This window comes from Pongo abelii, chromosome 1 (assembly GCF_028885655.2).
Source record: "Pongo abelii isolate AG06213 chromosome 1, NHGRI_mPonAbe1-v2.0_pri, whole genome shotgun sequence".
Classification (NCBI taxonomy): domain Eukaryota; kingdom Metazoa; phylum Chordata; class Mammalia; order Primates; family Hominidae; genus Pongo; species Pongo abelii.
The window spans coordinates 96476194-96492696 of NC_071985.2; the positions used below are offsets into that span (position 1 = coordinate 96476194).

The window sequence follows — 16503 nt, forward strand, 5'->3', positions numbered from 1 at the left end:
TAAAAGCTCCAGGCTCAGCCAGAGCTGGGCAGAAGACATTGGGCAACCAGCTGCAGAGAGGAGCTACCAACTCCAGGGCCTCCTCTCTGCTGAGAGCTGCAGACACCGGGATGACCAGCAGCAGAGAGGTACTACCCACTCCAGGGCCTCCTCTGAGCTATTCTGTTACTCAATAAAGCTCTTCTTCACCTTGCTCACCCTCCACTTGTTCTGCGTATCTTATTCTTCTTGGACGCAGGACAAGAACTTGGGACTTGCCCAATGGCAGGGCTGAAAGAGCTATAACACAAACAGGGCTGAAACATGCCCCTTGCTCACCACGTTGTGGGTGAAGAGAAGGAGAGAAGAACTGTGACTCTTCAGGGAGCCAAGACCTGGGAGCTCCCCAAGCCAGGGCTGTGACTCCCACTTTGGGGCCCTGTGGTTCCTGGAGTCTCTAAGCTTCCAGGTACCACTGTGTTCCCCAGTGGCAGCGTGGAAGCTGCTTGCAGTGCACCTGATCCAGCCACAGGTTTGCAGAGAGCCAGTGCCCATGCCGGCACCTGTAGCTGCCTGTCCCACTGCAGCAACTGGTGTGCCTGACTGCAGTGGCTGGACCCCATGCTCACTCACTCACATACCTGTTGCCACTCCATGCCTGGCTCACCCTTGGCAGGTGTGAGATCCAGGCTGGTAGCATGAGCCAAGCACAGCCTGCCAGGCCGAGTGGATGGAACGAGCCCAGTGGGCCCAAACAAAACTTGGGCAAAGGTGCCACCAGCCACAGAGGTTTCCAGCCAGAAAAGCGACACCCCAAGGATCCTGCAACAGTTCAAAATAAAAGTAGATAGAGACTGGCATGGTTTCTACATCCTATTTGATTCCAGCAGTAGCTAAAATTGGTATCTACAAGTTCTTGCTGATAGATGCTGACAAATCGTGACTCAATGCCTCTTGGAATAAGGAGCACCCACAGGGAAAAATGTTAACACTAGTGAAAGAAGTAAAGTAAGGTAAAAGAAAAAAGATAAATTATTCATTCAAATTTGCATTTTAAGTTGGCCTCATTGTACATTGTGTAGCATATATATTAAATATATGGTTCAAGTATATTTCACTAGTTCCCTTGGTGGGTGAGTCCTCCTTCTTGCCTAACTAAATGCAAGTGCTTGGCTGTGGCTCATTGCAAAGTTCCATTAGGTTTTTTCTTACTTTTATCATTGTCCTTAGGCTTATTTTATATATATTGAGTGTCCACAAATCAGATCTCCCCTGAATGAAAGTCGTCCTTAAAGGAAAGGAAGTGAGATGATGATTTTCTTTTTCTACCTAGTATGTTAGTCACATGTCTTTCCCCTTGCCTGATGAAAAACAAATTGTTTAAAAATATGTGTGTTCTACCCTTGTTATCATTACTGTGTTTCAGTACATGGTACAGTTCTCAATTTGTCCTTTTATATTATCAGCTTAATTCAGTTCATCTGGTTAGTTTTTGACTATACATCTAAGAAAAAGGAATCATTTGTTTTGCTTTTTCAGAAAGGCCATCTACGAGACCTCTGTGTTTATTTTTTCCATTCATTTCTTGTGTCAAAAACTTTTTTATTTTTTTGAGACAGAGTCTCACTCTGTTGCCCCGGCTAGAATGCAGTGGCGCAATCTCAGCAACCTCCACCCGCTAGGTTCAAGCGATTCTTGTGCCTCAGCCTCCCAAGTGGGTGGGATTACAGGTGCGCACCATGATGCCCAGCTAATTTTTGTATTTTTAGTAGATATGGGGTTTTGCCATGATGGCCAGGCTGCTCTCGAATTCCTGGGCTCAAGGGATCCGCCTGCCTTGGCCTCCCAAAGTGCTTGCATTACAGGCATGAGCCACCACACCTGGCCAAAAACTTGTATGGCACTCTGTAACATGTCTTTTTTTTTTTTTTTTTTTCTTCTTCTGAGACCAAGTTTTGATCTTGTTGCCCAGGCTGGAGTGCAATGGTGCAATCTTGGCTCACTGCAACCTCTGCCTCCAACTGATTCTCCTGCCTCAGCCTCCCAAGTAGCAGGGATTACAGGCGTGCACCACCATGCTCGGATAATTTTGTATTTTTAGTAGAGATGGGATTTCACCATGTTGGCCAGGCTGGTCTCAAACTCCTGACCTTAAGTGATCCACCCACCTCAGCCTCCCAAAGTGCTGGGATTACAGGCATGAGCTACCGCACCTGGCCACATGTCTTTTTGTAACACTTATTGTACTCTTTACCTACTCTAAGTCTGTCTCTCTCAGATTGTGGGCTCCCCTGTGAGACAAGACTTTATTTGGATTTCTATTACTGTATCCTCATAAGTGAATATTTATTGAATTATATATACATTATTTAAGAGAATACTACCATCAGGGATAGAAATTTTCAGTTTTAATGGTACTCAATAATAAATATGACTGAACAGTTCTGGAAAGAAAGCATAGTTTGCTTACATTTTTAGAATAATTGCTTCAACTCTCTACTTCGTTTTAAAACTTAGTCACTGTAGTGGGAGTTGAACAATGAGAACACATGGAGACAGGGAGGGGAACATCACACACTGTGGACTGTCAGGGGGTGGGGGCCTCGGGAATGGATAGCATTAGGAGAAATACCTAATGTAGATGATGGGTTGATGGGTGCAGCAAACCACCATGGCACATGTATACCTATGTAACAAACCTGCACATTCTGCACATGTATCCCAGAACTTAAAGTAAAATAAAAAAAAATTAGTCACTGTTGTGGACATTGTGTGCCATACAAAAATAACCTACATTTTGAGAATACTTCATTCCCCTAATGCCAGTTTCCTCATCTATAAATGGAATACAACTCCTCCATACTGAATTGAGTAATACCTATATTGTCTACTTCTTAGCTTATAAAGTTCTTGGAGAAATATGGTGAAGTGTATAGATGTATTATTTTTATATTTTTAGGGCAGAAGTTCTTTGATACTTTAGTAAAATATCAGTTTAAAATGCTTATGCATCTTATCTTCCATTCTCTAGCCTGAAAAAAATGCTTATGTAGTTATTTATACAGTACCTTTTCTGTGCACAACATTGTACTAAATCCCAGTGAAGAAGAGAAATACTAAAACAAATTAGGTATAAGATACTGACTCCTTTTAAGGAGTTATATAACTAGAGAAAACAACAAAAATTATTAGATTTATACATAGCACTTGACACACACATAATAACATTAGGAAATGAACAGTGTACAAATGAGTGGTACAGATAAATACTGTAAGAGCTTAGAGGATGCAGAAGTGGTGTGGTCTAGAATGACTGGACACAAATTAATGGATAAAGTAACATAATAGTTAGGTTCAAAAGATAGGTAGGATCCAAATTAGGTTGAGAAGCATTCCAAGTGAGAGGCATGGCATACATATCTCTTAATTTGGGAATTAAGTTTAACGTCATTTGCAGCATATTCAGATAACTAGTGTTTCACTTTAGAAAATTATTGAATTCCCTAACCTATCAGGAATTAATTTCTTTAAATATCATCAGGCTCTAAATCCTGTGGAAGTGGCATTGGTGACATGGCAGTCTGTGAAGGAAATGGTATTTGAAGGGGGTCCTCGTCCATGGATCTTGGAGCCCTCCCGATTTTTTTTGGAATTGAATGCGGAGAAGACAGAGAAGATTGGAATAGCACAAGTGTGGCTGCCATCTAAGAGAAAACAGAACCAGTACATCTACCGGATCCAATGCCTGGATTTAGGGGAACAAGTAGGAAAACAGTTTTTTGTAACATTTTCTTTAGTGTAATACTCCAAGTCCTTTGTACTTCCAGCCATTCCTTTTCAGATTCCGCTGAATTTAGTTTATGGACTAAATAGGAAAATTCTAATTATTGATCAAAGGATTGTTTTTTCTAAAACCTTATTATCCTTAAAATATACCCAGAGGTTTCAATTTGCTCATCCAAGAATTCCAGCAGTTCACGAACTAAACAAGATCTTTTTGTAGTGATGAGCTTATTTCACATTATTTGCAATCACATTATCATTATAATTCACTTCCTTGTGTTGTAGACTTTAGAATATTTGGTTTCCCAACTTTAAGAATTCAAGGAAGGGAAACTTTGAAGTATCATCTATGGTTAGCAATTTTGAGGAACTAATTAGATCTACACTGATACGAATAATAAATATATTTTATCTCTATCAGTTGAATTATTTTTAATTATTTTTGTTTATTTATTTAGAGACAGGGTCTCGCTCTGTTGCCCAAGCTGAAGTGCAGTGGCATGATCTCGGCTCACTGCACCCTCTGCTTCCTGGGTTCAAGCAATTCTCATGCCTCAGCCTCTTGAGTAGCTGTGACCACAGGCACACACTACCATGCCCAGCTAATTTTTGTTGTTGTTGTTGTTGTTTTTGAGACGGAGTCTTGCTCTGTTGCCCAGGCTGGAGTGCAGTGGTGCAATTTCGGCTCACTGCAACCTCCGCCTTCCAGGTTCAAGAGATTCTCCTGTTTTGGCCTCCTGAGTAGCTGGGATGACAGGTGCGTGCCACCACGCCTCGCTAATTTTTTGTATTTTTAGTAGAGACGGGGTTTTACCATGTTGGTCAGGCCGGTCTCAAACTCCTGACCTTGTGATCTGCCTGCCTCGGCCTCCCAAAGTGCTAGGATTACAGGCGTGAGCAACCGTGCCCAGCCATTTTTGTTTTTTTATATAGGCAGGGTTTCACTATGTTGGCCAGGCTGGTCTCAAGCTGCTGGGATCAAGTGATCCACCCACCTTGGCCTCCCAAAGTGCTGGGATTATAGGCATGAGGCACTACACCCAGCTGAGTTTTAATTATTTATAGAGGTACTGATGGATTTGCATAGTTTTCATTCACAGCTGTGCTGTACTTCTATCAAAATCAGTAACAAAGATTCTCAGTTTTACTGGGCTTGAGAATTCAAGGTATGACTGTGAAACAGCACAGCTAACCAGCACATAAGGGAATCAATGTAAGATTTTAACTTGATAAGAACTGTGCTGTAATCCATTGAACTTCATTCTATTTTATTTTATTTATTTATTTTTATTTTTTAGAGACAGGGTCTCACACTGCTGCCCAGGCTAGAGTGTAGTGGAACGATCATAGCTCACTACATAGGTTTCTTTCTAATATTTGTAGTGAACTTTACTCTATACATAACTAGCTATTAGTAATTTCAGGGCTAATTACTTATTTTGGTCCTCAATTTTTTATTGTGGTAAAATTACCATCTTTTTTTTTTGAGATGGAGTTTTGCTCTTGTTGCCAGGTGGGAGTGCAATGGCACGATCTTGGCTCACCATAACCTCCGCCTCCTGGGTTCAAGTGATTCTCCTGCCTCAGCCTCCTGAGTAACTGGGATTACAGGCATGCGCCACCACACCTAGCTAATTTTGTATTTTTAGTAGAGATGGGGTTTCTTCATGTTGGCCAGGCTGATCTCAAACTCCCGACCTCAGGTGATCTGCCCACCTCGGCCTCCCAAAGTGCTGGGATTACAGGCATGAGGCACCACACCCAGCCTAAAATTACCATCTTAATCATGTTTTTAAATGTACAGTTCAATAGTATTATGTACATTCATAATCTTGTGCAGCCATCACTACCATCCATCTCTTTTCATCTTATACAACTGAAACTCTAAGGCTGGGCACAGTGGCTCACACCTATAATCCCAGCACTTTGGGGAATCAAGGCAGGAGGATCACTTGAGGCCAGGAATTCAAGGCCAGCCTGGACAACATAGTGAGACCCTGTCCCTACTAAAAAATAAAAAATTAGCTGGGTGTCATGGCAGACACCTATAGTCCTAGCTATTTGGGAGGCTGAGGCAGGAGGATCACTTGAGCCCAGTAGTTTGAGGTTACAGTGGGCTATGATCTAGTCACTGCACTCCAGCCTGGGTGACAGTGCAAGATCCCGTCTCAAAAAACAAACAAACAAAACATATAGAAACTCTATACCCATTAAAGAATAACTCTTGGCTGGGTGTGGTGGCTTATGTCTGTAATTCTAGCACGTTGAGAGGCTGAGGCAGGTGGATCACTTGAGGTCAGGAGTATGAAACCAGCCTAGCCAACATGATGAAACCCCATCTCTGCTAAAAAAAAAAAAAAAAAACTAGCCAGGTATGGTGGCATGCACCTGTGATCTCAGCTACTCAGGAGGCTCAGGCAGAAGAACTGCTTGAACCCGGGAGGCAGAGGTTGCGGTGAGCTGAGATCGCGCCACTGCACTCCAGCCTGGGCGACAGAGCAAGACTTCACATTAAAAAAAAAAAAGAAGACCGGGCACGGTGGCTCACGCCTGTAATCCCAGCACTTTGGGAGGCCGAGGCGGGCGGATCACAAGGTCAGGAGATCGAGACCATCCTGGCTAACACGGTGAAACCCCATCTCTACTAAAAAAAAAAAAAATTAGCCAGGCGTGGTGGCGCGCGCCTGTAGTCCCAGCTACTCAGGAAGCTGAGGCAGGAGAATGGCATGAACCCGGAAGGCGGAGCTTACAGTGAGCCGAGATCACGCCACTGCACTCCAGCCTGGGCGACAGAGCGAGACTCCGTCTCAAAAAAAAAAAAAGAATAGCTCCCCATTTCTGCTTCACTCCAGTGCCTGGCAACCACCAATCTACTTTCTGTCTCTGTAATTTTGGCATCTCTAAGTACGTCACATAAATGGAATCATATAGTATTTTTCTTTTTATGACTGGCCTATTTCATTTAACATAATGTTCTCAAGGTTTATTCACACTGTAATGTATGTCAGAATTTCCTTCCTTTTAAGGCTGCATAATATTCCTTTATATATATGTATATATAAAATATGTACATATAAAATTATATACATATATATGTATATATGAAATTCTGTGGCCGGGCGCAGTGGCTCATGCCTATGATTCCAGCACTTTGGGAGACCAAAGCGGGCAGATCATTTGAGGTCAGGAGTTCGAGATCAGCCTGGCCAATATGGTGAAACCCCATCTCTACTAAAAATACAAAAATTAGCTGGGCGTGGTGGTGGGCACCTGTAATCTCAGCTACTTGGGAGGCTGAGGCAGGAGAATTGCTTGAACCTGGGAGGTGGAGATTGCAGTGAGCCAAGACTATGCCATTGCACTCCAGCCTGGGCAACAGAGCAAGAGTCACTCTCAAAAAAAAAAAAAAAGAAAAGAAAAGAAAAAGAAATTTTGCTTATCCACTCATCCATTGATGGACACTTGGGTGGCTTAGAGTAAGGTTTTAGTGATCATGAATAATGCTGCTGTTGACCAGGCACAGTGCCTCACACCTGTAATCCCAGTACCTTGGGAGGTTGAGGCAGGTGGATCAATTGAGGCCAGGAGTTCGAGATAAGCCTGGCCAACATGGCAAAGCCCTGTCTCTACTGAAAATACAAAAATTAGCCGGGTGTGGTTGCACGTGCCTGTAGTCTTAGCTACTCAGGAGGATGAGTCACAAGAATCTCTTGAACTCATGAGGCGGAGGTTACAGTGAACCAAGATCATGCCACTGCACTCCAGCCTGGGCAACAGAGTGAGACTTTGTCTCAAATAATAATAATAATAACAATAACAATAATAATAATAATGCTGTTAACAAATACAGCTATCTTTCAAGATCTGCTTTTTAATTGTTTGGGGTATATATACCCAGAAGTGGAATTGCTTGATCATATGGTAATTCTATTTTTAATTTCTTCAGGAACCATCATACTATTTTCCACAGCAGCTGTACCATTTTACTTTCCTACCAACAGTGCACAAGGGTTCCCATTTCTCCAGAACCTCACCAACACTTGTTATTTTCAGTTGCTTTCTTTCTTTTTTTTTTTAGATGGAGTTTGACTCTTGTCACCCAGGCTGGAGTGCAATGGTATGATCTTGGCTCACTGCAACCTCCGCCTCCCGGGTTCAAGTGATTCTCTTTCCTCAGTCTCCCAAGTAGCTGGGACTACAGGCGTGTGGCACCATGCCTGGCTAATTTTTGTGTCTTTAGTAGAGATGGGGTTTCACCATATCGGCCAGGCTGGTCTTGAACTCCTGACCTCAGGTGATCTGCCCACCTCAGCCTCCCAAAGTGCTGGGATTACAGGTGTGAGCCACTGCGCTGGGCCTTTGCCATTTTTTGAATCAGTCTTTTACTATTGAGTATGATGTTAACTGTGATAAGGCTTTTATCATGTTGAGATAGTTTCCTTCATTTCCTAGTTTGTTGAGTGAGCTATTGGTAATTTCAGGTCTAATTAACCCTCATTTGAAGTTTCCTAACTTCTTTTTGTTTCCACATTCCGTTATTCATTACTACTTCTACTAGAGATGAGTGGAAACACGAATTAGTTTTTTCACTTTTTATCAACTTGTAACAAAATATTTGGTAGAGGAAAAGACTGAAATAATCGGTCAAAGTTAGATTTTTTTTTTTTTCCCTGAGACAGAGTCTCACTATGTTGCTCAGGCTGGTCTTGAACTCCTAGGCACAAGCAATCCTCCTGCCTCAGACTTCCAAGCAGCTGAGATTACAGGTACACACCACCACACCCAGTCAAAGTTAGATTTTTTTTTTTTTAGACAGGGTCTCACTCTGTTGCCCAGGCTGGAGTGCAGTGGCATGAACATGGCTCACTGTAGCCTTGACCTCCTGGGTTCAAGCGATCCTCCTGCTTCAGTCTCCCAAGTAACTGGGACTACAGGTGTGCACCACCATGCCTGGCTAATTTTTAGATTTTTTGTAGAGATGGGGTCTTACTATGTGATGGTCTTGAACTCCTAGGCTCAAGTGATCCTCCCAAAGTGCTGGGATTATAGGCATGAGCCACTGTGCCTGACCTAGATTTTTTTAATGTTCCACTTGTTTTCAAATTTTCATGATATTATTAATGCCCTTTAGCATAGATAATTAAGAACTATAATGTCTTTAAGGGATTTGCTGGATTATAATGTGAAAGGGACTCTCTATACTGGAATTTGAATAATTCTAACACATTTATATTGGCATGACTGACATCAAGTATCTACCCACAATTATCTCTTGCTCTGTTACTTCCTTAAAGGTTCTCACATTCCGAATTGGAAATCATCCAGGTGTCCTGAACCCTAGTCCAGCTGTAGAGGTTTTGCAGGTTCGCTTCATTTGTGCCCACCCTGCCAGTATGTCAGTAACTCCAGTATACAAGGTGCCAGCTGGTACCCAGCCATGTCCTCTGCCACAGCACAACAAACAGCTGGTAAGTACAGAGTATGTTTCCAACTAAGTTGGCACTTTTATCTTCCATGCTTTAGAGATAGAGTCTGGAATTCTTTGCGGTATATATCCAGAAGTAGAATTGCCAGATCATATGGTAATTCTATTTTTAATTTTTTGAGGAACTGCCATACAGTTTTCCACAGCAGCTGTACCATTTTACATTCTTACCAACAGTGCACAAGGGTTCCCATTTCTCCACTTATCAACATTGAATGAACTATTTTACTCATTACTCATTTTCTGATAGTGTCTGAGGAGAGGTGATTAAACTGATTAGAATTGGCTACACTTGTTTACTATACTTAAGTACATAATCAGCTTGTGATAATGGCAATAGACACTTGAGATCTGACTACATAACTTCCAAATTTTGCTGATATCCTTCGCTACCAAATCTTTTATTAACAATATTAATAAGTAATAAAATTTACCTCTTCTCCAAACCAATCATGAAGAATAGTGATAAACAATAATGTAGCTACTAAGTAGGCAACAGGGTATGAAAAATAAATGAGTTATCTATCCTAGAAAGTAGAACATCATATTATATAATAAACAATGTTGAGTACAGGTCCAAGCTTGGGAGCATAGAAGTCATTACTTAGCCCATACAGAACAGAGCAATCAATTAGTTACTCCCATTTTCTGGATGAGAAAACTGAGCCTCCTAAAAGTCGATTAATTTTCCCAGTCATAAAGCTAGAAAGGAACACATTCTGTCTGACTCCAAAGTACATGTTATTTATGCCATACTGCCTTTTATTATGAAGAACAACAGTATGGGATGTTACAGGTTATGAACCCATTTTTTTGAGTCAGACTTCACATTAAATATTATTTGAAGTTTATGAAGGAGTTACTTTTTTTTAAAGCACTCTGAGTGGAGTAGAATAAAAGTTACCTCTATAACATCATTGTCATTCAATGGCATTTTTCTTTTCATTTGAAATAATTCGAATTTACAGACAAGTTGCAAGAAAAGAACTTTTTTCCCTGAACTATTTGAGAGTGAGTTAGAGACATGATTCTCCATCACCCTATTGACATACACTAGCATATATTCACCATTTTTTTTTTTTTTTTGAGACAGGGTCTCACTCCAGTCATCCAGGCTGGAGCACATGGCACTATCTGCAGCCTCAACTTTCCCCGGTCAGGTGATTTTCCCAACTCAACCTCCCAGTTAGCTGGGATTATAGGTGTGTGCCACCATGCTGGCTAATTTTTTGTATTTTTAGTAGAGATGGGGCTTTGCCATGTTGCCCATGCTGGTCTCGAACTCCTGGGCTCAAGGGATCTACCCACCTCAGTCTCACAAAGTGCTGGGATTAGAGGTGTGAGCTATCGCGCCCAGCAGATCACCCTTTTAAAGTGTTCAAATCAAAGTTGTGCAACCATCGGTGCTATCTAACTTCAGGTCATTTTCATTTTCTCCGGAAGAAACTCCATACCCATTAGCAGTCACTCCTTATTTCCTCCATTTCCTAGCCCCTGGCAGCCCCACTGATAGACTTTCTGTCTCTATGGATTTGCCTATTCTGACATTTCATATGAATGGAATAATACAATTATGTGTCCTTTGTGCTTAGCTTCTTTCATTTAGCATGTTTTCAAGGTTCATTCATATGGTAGCCTGTAACAGTAGTGCATTTTTTATGGCTAAGTAATATTCCATTGTGTAGATATACTACATTTTGTTTATCCAGCCATCAGTTGATGGATATATGTGTTGTTTCCACCTTTGGCTATTATGAATAATGCTGCCATGAACATTCATGTACAAGTTTTTGTGTGAGTATATGTCTTCATTTCTCTTGAGTATATAGCTAAGAGTGGAACTGGTGGTTTGTATGTTAATTCCATGCTTAGCCTTTTGAAGAACTTCCAGCTGTTTCCAAAGTGGCTGCACCATTTTACATTTCCACTAGCAGTGTGTGAGGCTTCCAGCTTCTCCATATCCTTGCCAACAATTACTATTATTTGTCATTTTGATTATAGCCTTCCTAGTGGGTGTAAAGTGGTATCTCATTGTGGTTTTGATTTGTATTTTCCATTGTCTAATTATGTTATGTATCTTTTTTTTTTTTTTTTTTTTAAATGGAGCTTCACTGTTTTCGCCCAGGCTGGAGTGAAGTGGTGCGATCTCGGCTCACTGCAACCTCCAGCCCCTGGGTTCAAGTGATTCTCTTGCCTCATCCTCCTGAGTAGTTGGGCTTATAGGTATGCACCACCACGCCCGGCTAATTTTTGTACTTTTAGTAGAAACAGGGTTTCACCATGTTGGCCAGGCTGGTCTCAAACTCCTGACCTCAGCTGATCCACCCACCTCGGCCTCCCAAAGTGCTGGGATTACAGGCGTGAGCCACCGTGCCTGGCCTATGTTGTGTATCTTTTTATGTGCTTATTGGCCATTTGTATATCTTCCTTTGACAAATGTATATTCAGATCCTTTGCCAATTTTTAATTGAACTATAGTCTTTTTATTGAGTTGCAAGAGTTCTTCATTTCATATATTCTACATACAAGTCTCTTTTCAGATATACGATTTGCAAAAATGTTCTCTCATCACGTGGGTTATCTTTTACTTTTTTTTTTAAGACACAGAGTCTCACTTTGTCACTCAAGCTGCAGTGCAGTGACATGATCATAGGTCACTGTAACCTCCAACTCCTGGGCTCAAGCTAACTATCCTCTCACCTCAGCCTCCTAAGTGGCTGGGACTACAGTCACATACCACCATACCCAGCTAATTTTGTTTTTTTCCTGTAGAGATGAGGTCTCACTATATTGCCCAGGCTGGTCTCAAACTCCTGGCCTCAAATGATCCTCTGGCCTTGGCCTCCCAAAGTGCTGGGATTACAGGCATGAGCCACCATGCTTGGCCTCACTTTTCTAATGACATCTTTTGAAGCACAAAAGTTTTTAACTTTGATGAATTCCAATTTTTCAGTTTTGTTACTATGGTTGTTGTTTGTACTTTTGGTGTCATGTCTAATCTAAGAAACCATTGCCTAATCCAAGGGCATGAAGATTTATACCTTTGATTTATTCTATGAGTTTTATAGTTTTAACTCTTACATTTAGCTCTCTGATCCACTTTGAGTTCATTTTTATGGTGTGAGGTAGGGATCTAACTTCATTTTTGTGTTTTTGGTTTTGTTTTTTTCTCTTCTTTTTTTTTTTTTTTTTTTTTTTTGAGACTGAGTCTCACTCTATTGCCCAGGCTGGAGTGCAGTGGTGTGATCTCGGCTCACTGCAATCTCTGCCTCCTGGGTTCAAGTTATTCTCATGCCTCAGCCTCCTCAGTAGCTGGAATTACAGGTGCCCGCCACCATGCCTGGCTAATTTTTGTCTTTTTAGTAGAGACGGGGTTTCACCATGTTGGCCAGGCTGGTCTCAAACTCCTGATCTCAAATGATCTGCCCACCTTAGCCTCCCAAAGTGCTGGGATTACAGGCATGAGCCACTTTGCCCAGCCTCACTTCATTTTTTTTATGTGTTGGTATCCACTTGACCCAGCACCATTTGTTAAAAAGATTATTTCTTATACCTTGAGTTGTCTTGGCACTCTTGTTGCAAATCTATTAACCATAAACATGAGAGTTTATTTCTGGACTCTGAAATCTATTCTATTAATCTATACATCTTTATGTCAGTACCACACTGTCCTGATCACTGTAGTTTTGTAGTAAGTTTTGAGGTTGGGAAGTATGAATTTTGCAACTTTGTTCTTTTTCAATATTATTTTGGCTATTCTGGGTCCCTTGCATTTCCACATAAATTTTTAGGGTCAGCTTGTCAATTTCTGCAAAGAAGCCAGCAGAGATTTTGATAGGAATTGCATTGAATCTGTAGATCAGTTTGAGGAGTATTGCCATTTTGATAATATTGTCTTTTGATTTATGAACATGGATGTCTTTCTGTTTATTTGTATCTTTAATTTCTTTCAACAATGTTTCCTGTTTAGAGTATACAAGTTTTACACTCATTAGATTTATTCCTAAATATTTTGCTTTTTTGATGCTATCATAATTGGAATTTTTTCTTTAATTTTTTTTTTTTTTTTTTTTTTTTTTTTTTTGAGATGGAGTCTTGCTCTGTCACCCAGGCTGGAGTGCAGTGGTGCGATCTTGGCTCACTGCAAGCTCTGCCTTCTGAGTTCACACCATTCTCCTGCCTCAGCCTCCCGAGTAGCTGGGACCACAGGCACCCACCACCAAGCCTGGCTAATTTTTTTTGTATTTTTAGTAGAGACAGGGTTTCACCTTGTTAGCCAGGATGGTCTCAATCTTCTGACCTCATGATTCACCTGCCTCAGCCTCCCAAAGTGCTGGGATTACAGGAGTGAGCCACTGCACCTGGCCTTTAGTTTTATTTTTAGGCCGGGCACTGTGGCTCACGCCTGTAATCCCAGCACTTTGGGAGGCCGAATTGGGTGGATCATCTAAGGTCAGGAGTTCAAGACCAGCCTGGCCACTGTGGCTGGTAACTCGTTGGTTATTTAGGAGTGTTTTTGTTTAATTTCCACACATTTGTGAATATTCCAGATTTCCTGTTACTGATTTCTAATTTCACTCCATTGTGATTAGAGAACATACTTTTTAAAGAAATGTGGGTCCTGGCTGGATGCAGTGGCTCATGCCTGTAATCCCAGCACTTTGGAAGGCCAAAGCAGGTGGATCCCTTGAGTCCAGGAGTTGGAGACCAGCCTGGGCAACATGGCAAAACCCCATCTCTACCAAAAATACAAAAATTAGCCAGTCTCATAACCTGGTCTCAAAATAAATAAATAAATAGACAAAAATTTTTAAAAAATAAAGCAGGGTCTCAACCAGCCTGGGCAATATAGTGAGACCTTGTCTCTACAAAAAATTTAAGGCCAGGCGCAGTGGCTCATGCCTCTAATTCCATCACTTTGGGAGGCTGACGTGGGAGGATCACTTGAGGTCAGAAGTTCAAGACCAGCCTGGCCAACATGGTGAAACCCCATCTCTACTAAAAATACAAAAATTAGTCAGATGTGGTGGCATATGCCTGTGAGTCCAGCTACTCATATGCCTGTGAGTCCAGCTACTCAGGGGGCTGAGTATGAGAATCGCTTGAACCCAGGAGATGGAGGTTACAGTGAACCGAGATCACACCACTGCACTCCAGTTTGGGCAACAAAGCAAGACTCTGTCTCAAAAAAAAAAAAAAATTAAAAATTAGCCAAGCATGGTAATGTGCTCCTGTAGTCCCAGCTCCTGGGGAGGCTGAGGTGGGAGGATTGCTTGAGCCAGGTAAGTGGAAGCTCCAGTGAGCCAAGATTGCACCACTGCACTCCAGCCTGGGTGACAGAGGGAGACTCTGTCTCAAAAAAAAAAGGAAAAGGAAAGAAAAAACAACAGGGTTTACCACCTTGTTGAGTCTACCACCGTCTCTAAATTGCACTGGTTAACTTTCACCGTTAGTAACTGAACACAGCACAGCTGCAGTTTCATACCATGCATGACAAGGTAGCCACCCAGGAATTAAAGGTTCCTCATCCCCCACCCTTTCATCCTTTCTCGTCCCAAACCACCATTTCTGTGCCACAGTGCCATTCTATCAAATCCCACCTCAATCACACCAATTGTTCAGGAAAAACTCTCAAACTGTGCTTTTCCTCTGCCCTCACACCACCACAACAGTCATTAACACAGAAGATTTCTGTTTCATGAAAAATATGAGAGAGGGAAGAAGAAAAAAGATGACTTCTGTAACCAAATGTATGGGTTTTTTCCCCACACATCAAGCAGCAGACACCAGCTGGGTGTTCTCCAATTCAATTCTGACACTATCTACCTGGAGTTACTGTCAGATCTCACAGGTTGAGGGCTCAGTCCCCAAGACTGCCCCCACCTAAGACACAAGTTGCAAATCCAGGCCTCCAGAACTTCTGACCAACTGGCCTCAAGGTGGGGTTCCCCTGACCTCTTTGGGTTCAATTAATTTGCTGAAGTTGAGAGGTGAAGCCAGCTGGGCTTCTGGGTCCAGTGGGGACTTGGAGAACTTTTCTGTCTAGCTAAAGGATTGTAAACACACCAATCAGCACTCTGTAAAAACACACCAATCAGCGCTCTGTGCCTAGCTAAAGGTTTGTAAATGCACCAGTCAGCACACTGTAAAAACGGACCAATCAGCACTCTGTAAAATGGACCAATCAGCGCTCTGTAAAATGGAACAATCAGCGCTCTGTAAAATAGACCAATCAGCAGGATGTGGGCGGGGCCAAATAAGGGAATAAAAGCTGGCCACCTGAGCCGACAGTGGCAACCCGGTCGGTTCCTTTTCCGTGCTGTGGAATATTTGTTCTTTTGCTCTTCAGATTAAATCTTGCTGCTGCTCACTCTTTGGGTCCACACTACCCTCATGAGCTGTAACACTCACCAGGAAGGTCTGCAGCTTAACTCCTGAAGCCAGTGAGACCAGGAACCCACCAGGAGGAATGAAGAACTCCGATGCGCCACCTTTAAGAGCTATGACACTCACTGTGAAAGTCTGCAGCTTTACTCCTGAAGCCAGCGAGATGATGAACCCACTGGGAGGAATGAACACGTCCAGACGTGCCACCTTAAAGAGCTGTAACACTCAAGGCAAAGGTCTGCAACTTCACTCCTGAAGTCAGCGAGACCATGAACCCACCAAAAGGAAGACACTCTGGACACATCTGAACATCTGAAGGAACAAACTCCCAGCACAACATCTTTAAGAACTGTAACACCGACCAGGAGGGTCCGTGGCATCATTCTTGAAGTCAGCAAGACCAAGAACCCACCAGAAGGAACCAATTACGGAAGCAAAGTGACTCAGAACTCAGGGAAATATTTACTTATGTTTACCAGTTTATTATAAAGGATATTGTAAAGGATACAGATGAAGAGATACATAGGGTGAGATACAGGCATGGGGCGTGGAGCTTCCATGCCCTCCCTGAGCATGCCATCCTCTGGGAATCTCCACCTGTTCAACTGTCTACAAGCTCTCTCCAACTATTATTGAATTGTCTGTTTCTTTCTCAATTCTGTCAGGTTTTGCTTCATGTATTTTGAGGCTCTGTTATTAGGTACATATGCATTGACAATTGTTATATCTTTTTAATAGATTGACCTTTGGCAATAGCACAATGCAATTCTGACACCAATATGCAGTTAGCTCAGACTCCACGGTTTTAAAGGCACGGTTCCCAACAAGACTGCCCTCACTTCAGATGATAGCTGCAAATTGAGGGACCC

General features: G+C 42.1%; 1 protein-coding gene across 1 annotated transcript in view; it reads left to right on the forward strand.

Annotated features, from left to right (window-relative positions):
• NUP210L (nucleoporin 210 like) overlaps positions 1–16503 on the forward strand; it is a 164489-nt gene that overhangs the window by 57342 nt on the left and 90644 nt on the right. The window contains exons 15-16 of the mRNA XM_063717482.1: positions 3521–3742; positions 9057–9230. Of these exons, the coding sequence (XP_063573552.1) occupies positions 3521–3742; positions 9057–9230 (396 nt within the window). The remainder of the gene's footprint in view (positions 1–3520; positions 3743–9056; positions 9231–16503) is intronic.